Source organism: Pundamilia nyererei, unplaced genomic scaffold (assembly GCF_000239375.1).
Source record: "Pundamilia nyererei isolate P.nyererei 1_Seehausen unplaced genomic scaffold, PunNye1.0 scaffold00134, whole genome shotgun sequence".
In the NCBI taxonomy this organism is placed as follows: Eukaryota; Metazoa; Chordata; class Actinopteri; order Cichliformes; family Cichlidae; genus Pundamilia; species Pundamilia nyererei.
The window spans coordinates 980,572-987,474 of record NW_005187535.1 but is presented as its reverse complement, the minus strand read 5'-3'; the positions used below and the strand labels follow the sequence as shown (position 1 = coordinate 987,474).

At 38.9% G+C, this 6,903-nt stretch overlaps 1 protein-coding gene across 1 annotated transcript; it reads left to right on the top strand.

Annotated features, from left to right (window-relative positions):
* The first annotated feature begins 1,081 nt into the window (after positions 1–1,081).
* Positions 1,082–5,355, top strand: mvb12a (multivesicular body subunit 12A). Its single transcript, XM_005743663.1, has 10 exons — positions 1,082–1,193; positions 2,319–2,408; positions 3,058–3,141; positions 3,229–3,328; positions 3,414–3,543; positions 3,658–3,798; positions 3,984–4,096; positions 4,189–4,247; positions 4,348–4,398; positions 4,481–5,355. The coding sequence occupies exons 2-10, from the start codon at positions 2,319–2,321 to the stop codon at positions 4,565–4,567; spliced, it is 855 nt and encodes a 284-aa protein (XP_005743720.1). The 5' UTR covers positions 1,082–1,193; the 3' UTR covers positions 4,568–5,355.
* The last annotated feature ends 1,548 nt before the right edge of the window (positions 5,356–6,903 follow it).

Below are 6,903 nucleotides of genomic sequence, written 5' to 3'. Positions count from 1 at the left end.
GCCTTTCTCATGCTGTCGTCTTCGCCTGCTCTCCTTTTATCCCCAAATGCCTACTTGTTCATTAAAAGGGTAAACCGACAGGGTCAGTAAACATGAACTGCTGAAAAGACGATTGAATCCCTCGACAGTAAGCGACAGAGTGACGCTCATACTCAGTCCATCATTTTCATATTTATTTATGAACTCTCACGCAGGTGACTGCATGCACCCCCTGCAAGCGGATATGCAAAATGTGTCCATGGGACACACACAGACATGCAGTTTACCTCATCTACCCCTTGTTTTACTCTCAGCAGATTACAGCTGGCTCCTTCTCATTAATTACCTACTAATTAACTGGCCAATCAACCAATAAAGCTAAGTGCACTGGATAAGCACTGACTTCCTTCCTCGTCCACAGTCCACCTGCTCAACCCACCCCCGCTCTTGCATGCACGCACACAAACACACACGCATACTGCCATCCATTCTGCATGTTGCCATGCCAACAGGGACCTAAGCCCCTTTGGTTGATGCTTGCAATCAAGGGTCTTTTTTCTGGTTTTCATACACACACACAAACCGACACAAACACACACATTAGGATTACGAGGACTGTCTGGTAGTTTCATTATATAATTATTCACAGTTTTAGCTTCTTACTCGCTACTAAAAGCATCTAAAAAGGGCAGACATGTGTTTTCCTTTCATTAAATTGTTGAATAATTTCATTTACAACAAATAAGAAAGGATAGAATAGTGCAACGTTAGGAAGTATTCTGTAGACTGTATGTGAAGGAAAATGTCACCCGCATGCAGTGTTTTCCTTCATTCATTGATTTATTAATTCTTGCTTGTGCAGAGATAGTGGATTGTTAGCACAAAAAATAAACATCTATGTTCTGTTAGGCAGAGAGATTAATAAATGAGGCAAAGTGTTTTTTCTATCGTTAATTCTAACACTTTTTTGAAGCAGCAAGTTCAATGGAAGCTTTGAAAATCTGAGCCGTATTCTCGCGTAACTGCTGCCATCTAGCGTTCAGAAGGGAGTTTGTTTTATAAAGCTGACGTCATGCCTCGGAGGATGACGGGAGTTGGAGTCGGGACGGAGTCAGAGTACTTCCTGCTCCTACGAGGACGTCCAGGAAAATTTCCGTTGATACTAAGAAGTTTTTCTTTCACCTCGGAGAGCCAAAAGTTAATACATATACAGAGTAAGTGTGTATTTTTATAATTACACGAATGAGCTCACGAAGCGGTGAATATTTGGCTTATTTAACAAAGAAGCGGTGAAGTTTTGTCATCGGAACAATCGCTAATGCCACATAAGCTAGTCTTGACAGGGATGTTACACGGTACTTGTCTTTAATTTAATAATTTCAGGTGTTGTTATTAATAAATGTAACAATAAACACGTGTTACGAAAGGCAGAAGTGTGATGACGTGTGTTTAAAATTGTGGATAGGGAAGTTTAGCAGCTGTTTTAAGATACCTTCATCTGGCTGGTGTCGATTTCCTCAGCCGCTTACCATAATAGAGCTCAAGTTATAACAATAGCAAGCACTATGTCAGGAAGTTTGATCGAGTAAATAGAAGTTATTACAAAAAAAAATCAATGGTGAAATCATGAATTGCTGAGATTTTTTTTCATCTTCATTTAAAATCTGAGCTTTATATGCTCGTTTGTCTTTCTGTTACATTGTGACTTTGTTGTTGTTCCAATGTGCTAGTTGGTTTTGTTTAGTCAAATGTGCTTGTTTGAACAATTTGCCACGCAGTAAAAAGTCTTTACCAGTAGAAATGTGCTTATGTTTATGGGTGTCATGTAGCCAAAAGTCGAGTAAATGCTTAAAAAAAACAAAGAAATTAAAATCTATATTAAAAGTGATGCAAGTGGATTAAATACTTCTGCTGCTGTTTAAGATGAACTCTTACACTGAATAGTGTCATTCTCTGCCCTAATATATATGGACGACAGCCTGAATAGGGAACGATCCTATTCAGGCTGTCATCCATATATATTAGGGCAGAGAATGACACTATTCAGTGTAAGAGTTCATCTAAAGGTAATTTCGACCTAATTGAGTTCCCATTTAGGAGTCACGTGAACTAAACGATTTGGGTGTGACAATGCCTCAGTCTCCGAGGGAACATGTTATTGTACACGCATTGAGATTGAAAAAAACAGATAAGCTTTGAGAAAGTTTGTATTAGAATGACAATCCAAAAACATCCTTGGGCAATAAGAAGACATAATTTATGTTAAGACCAACCAGTAAAGCATTTGTACCTTGTTTACCTTCCATATTTATTAAAACTTTTGTTTGGGTCTTCCTCAGATGTCTTTGATGGAACGTGGGAATGTCCGGCCAGTGACCGCTGTGGCCTGGGCCTCCAACTCTGGCACTTGCCCCAAAGATTTCACCCTTGTAAGAACAGAGATAGATCATAGATATTTCATTTTACTTAACTCCAACCACAAAGTTTGCAGGAGAATTACAATAAAACCTCTTGTCCTTGTTCTAGGGTCGCAATCACCTAGAGACTAGTTAGCAACTGCTTGGTGACCTCCAGTCAGGGATTTACTTCCAGACCTTCGCTAATCTGTCTGATTGCATTTAGTCCCAGTCTGATCACAATTGTACTGAAACAGGTTGCCTCCACCAGGTGTCCTGTGCAAAGGTGTTGCACACTCAACTTCTGGGTAACCAGACGGTCGCTGCAACAAGACAAGTCAGCGTGTTAAGTATAAATTACAAGTGACTGTGACAACCACAAGCTTTTTGGTGACACATCCTATCTGGGGTGGCTGTAGTTTAGGAGACAGAGCAGGTCACCGACTAATCGGAAGGTGGTAGTTCGATCCTCATCTGCTTCAGTCCGCATGCCAAATATCAACTCTGAAGGAGAACAGTTAAACAAATGTGCAATGATTCTTTTCTGTTGAATCCAAAATCCCAACTTTTAAACTGACTGACTCAAGCTGACTCAAATTTTCATGCTACTTGCTTATTTTGGAATAAATCAAATGTGTTTGTGATGCCACAGCTGTCTCACTGCATCTCCCTTTTTCTGCAGATCAGCCTCACAGAAGATGGAGCATCAGCAAATTTTACACGCACCTTTGGGATGAAGTCTGGATATTACCTCTGTTATAGCAAGGTGAACAAAAAATGCGAACTTATACATGTATTACCTTTATATTACCACAATACATCATTTATTCTTCTAAATTTTCCATAAATGCAGGACTCAGCAGGTGGTATGGTAGTGTCTGACATCCGGATTATTTCTGATAAGGACTCACTTCCTCATGGTTACTGCTTTATAGCCGAACATCTTGAGCCAAGTGAGCACACACACACATTCATACTTATTTAGCAGAATGCATCATATTCATTCACTTCTGACCTACCGTGTGATTGTTTGTCCAGAGGCCACAGTTTCCAAGAAAAAACGTGTGTGCGTACGCATCGTCCCAGTGGGCAGTGTGGAAACAGCTGTGTTGGATATCAAGCTGACAGCCAAAAGCAAAATGATGTTGCAGCATTACACATTTGTGGGGTACATTCAGATACATGGACTTTTGTCTTGGGCCTGTTTTATCAAAGCATTTTCATGAACTTTTATGAATATTATGTTGCATATAATTTGTCATTACATGCACTTTTTCTTCAGAGACATCCACGGCTATGTGCTGTGGTACAGAAAAGGTTACTTTTCTAAACCCACGCCTCAAGCCAAGCCCCGCAGTGTCAGCCTGGACATCCGCCAACTTTCCTTAGAGCAGCAGTCTCCTCCTCTACCCCTCAGACCTAGGTATAATGCCTATGTATATTTAAAATGGAGATGTTATTATCAAAATGTCACATATGTCTCTTATTAGAAGTGTATATAGTTAAAAATTATAGCGATGTGACATTATTACAGCAAAGTGTATTATCTTGGAGGCGTTTTACTCTTGTGGTCGACATCTTATTTGTTTATCTTATTTATTTCTGCAGCAACCCTCCTCCTCCTGAATTGCCACCCAGCAGACTTAGTCACAGACGCCACACTCTTCAAACAAAGGATGAGTTAGACAAACCTGCTGATGGAAGCATCCATGGAATTACAGGTACCATGGGTCTCTCGTCACACAAAGGGCTTCTTATTTACGCTTCTCACCGCAGAGACCCACTCACCTAGGCATACTCTTATTCTCTGCAGCTCTAGATGGAGTTCCTTTCAGCCTCCACCCAAAATTTGAAACCCAGGCAAATGAGACGGTATGTTTCAAGTTTTCAGTATTCAAGGGATGGATTCCAATGCCAAATACCGCTGACTTTCCTTTGTCATCCCAATTCTCTTTGACTATTTTTGTCTTAGAACTCGGATTTGAATATTCCCATAAAATCTCTCCAAGACATTGAAAATGAGGTAAGTTCTCATCTGATACTTTTTATTGAGTATATAAATTGAGAATATTGCCACATTGTTTTTTGATTATTTTTTTCCCCAGTATAACTACACTTTCTCCGTGGAGGAAAATGCTGCCAAGAGGATCAGACCATCAGTACAGATGGCAGGGATCCCGTCAACTCAGTGATGCTTACACTTTGTCAAAGTTACAAAATAAAATGTTCTGTTATTCTGTTCTCTCCAGAGGGCATTTGCCAATCATGCTACAAGTAAAGGATAATCATCCCTACAGTTAGGTTTATATTTTCAGGCTTTAAAAGGTCTACTCCGGAGACCCCTATTTAAGTCTTGATCCAGATTTCCATTTTCAAGCGTTTAAAGTTTCTATCTGCCAAAGACAAGGCCTTTTTAGCAAGGTCCTAAATGTAAGTGCCTTTAACAGTATAACGGCTCCTTTCTGGTTAAAGATGTTGTGAACATATGGCTTAAGTTCATTCTTTTCTTTAACACGCTTAATTTCCAAATTTAGAAAACGTCTGTGCCGACATACGAAGGTGCACCTTCATTTGCTCTGTTGTGTGGTGTCCAATACAGTTTACCGTTAGATATTTTTGAAGAATTGTAGTAAGTGGCCTTAGTGAATACATTTTCCTACAAATGATGACTCATTAGATACACTAATATATCTCAATATAGACTATGGTGCATTTCTTATATGAAGAATACTATCATTTTTTTTATTATTTCAAAAAAGAATGTGTACATAAATATAAATATGTTATTTAAAGGTGAATATAGTAAATTGGATCATTTTTGAAACGCTTTCTCTGTATATTAGTTACTTAAAGATTTGTGGTAATAAGGAGAGCTCATCACTTTTTTTGTTTGTTTTTTTAAGACCAAATATTTCATCAGTGTATAATGTCGTTTTACTATCTCTTTAACATGTGCTACATGGGGAAAATAAAAACCTGAGAACAATAAAGCATGTGTGTTGGTTTCAATACTATAACTTACAAAAACAAAAAACTGTCCAGAGGCACATGTGACCGGTTAAGCTTCAAGGCTTGTGAAAAGGCCTGCTGATATCGTGCTGTTCTAGATGACATACTATGGTTTCATTACAGCAGCAGTGAAGCTATTAGGAATTTATTATGTTGACGGTGTTGTGGTGGTTAGCAGTGTTACCTCACAGCAAGAAGTCTCCACCATCTGGTCGGTGCCTTTCTGTGTGGTGTTTGCATGTTCTCCCCATCTTTGTGTGGGTTCTCTCCAAGTCCTCTGGCTTCCTCCCACAATCCAAAGACATAATTAGTGGCGTTAGGTTAATTGATGGTAATACATTTCCCTTAGGTGTGAGTGTGGATGGTTGTCTTTCTCTATGTGTTAGCCCTGCGATAGACTGGCAGCCCGTCCACTCCGCCTCTTACCCTATAACAGCTGTGATAGGCGCCAGCTGAAGAGAATGGATGAATGGTTATTTTCCACTTTTCATGTAAAGAAAACAAAGAACCAGATTTTCTGGTTGGGTGACTTTCCAGCTTAATACTGCCACCTGCTGTCCTAAACCGGAGTTTTTTATGCTGAGGAGCTTCCTTTTATAATAAATTATTATCAGTCTGCATATAAGGATTTTATTAATCTGTAATGTTTCCTTTTACTTTTCCCTTTGTGTCCTTTGTATTCAAGGTGACAAATTGAAAAATTTATTTCTTAGCTGTTAAGTGAAAATACTTCCTCTTTGGGAGCCATTTAAAATAATTTTTTAAAAACAAATGCACAAGGAAATATATATATATATATGCTCATACGAGCTGCTCAGTCATGCCATGAAGCTCCTGGCATACAGTTTTTGTGCTGAAGTTAATGTCAGAGGCAGTTTGAAAGTTTGGCTTTATTAAGTCAGCAGAGTGTTTGTCATTTTAATGCACTATGCACCCTGACATTCAGTCACTCTGTTCTTTAAGGTTACGTGGTCTACCGCTTCATGGCTGAGTTGCTGTGGTTCCTCAACACTTCCACTTTGCATTAATACCACATACAGCTCACTGTGGAATATCTAGGAAGGAAGAAATGTCACACACTGGCTTGTTACAACAGTTACTGTAGTAAACCTGAATGCACTGAGTGCTCTAGAACCACCCATTGTTTCACAAATATTTGTATAGGCAGACTGTATAGAAGGTGCTTGATTTTATACACTTGTGGCAATGGGACTGAAGAAATTAGTTTTTTCTGCTGCTAAGCTTCCTACTCTGCTGCAAACATTTTTAGTAGATATTACCAATAGTAATATTGGTTTTAAAACTTTGGTTACTTATTATTTCACAGACAAATTGCATTATGGGGACAGATTATCCTCTGAAGTGATCCTTAAAGGGTGCAGGTGAAAGAAAAGGTTATAAGTATCCTGAACAGCAGCAATAAATGTAATATAATATGATTAGATGGACACTTTTCATAATGAACATTTTTACATTGAAAGCTACTTCCAACTGTTCCCTTGTTCATAAGCAGTTTCTA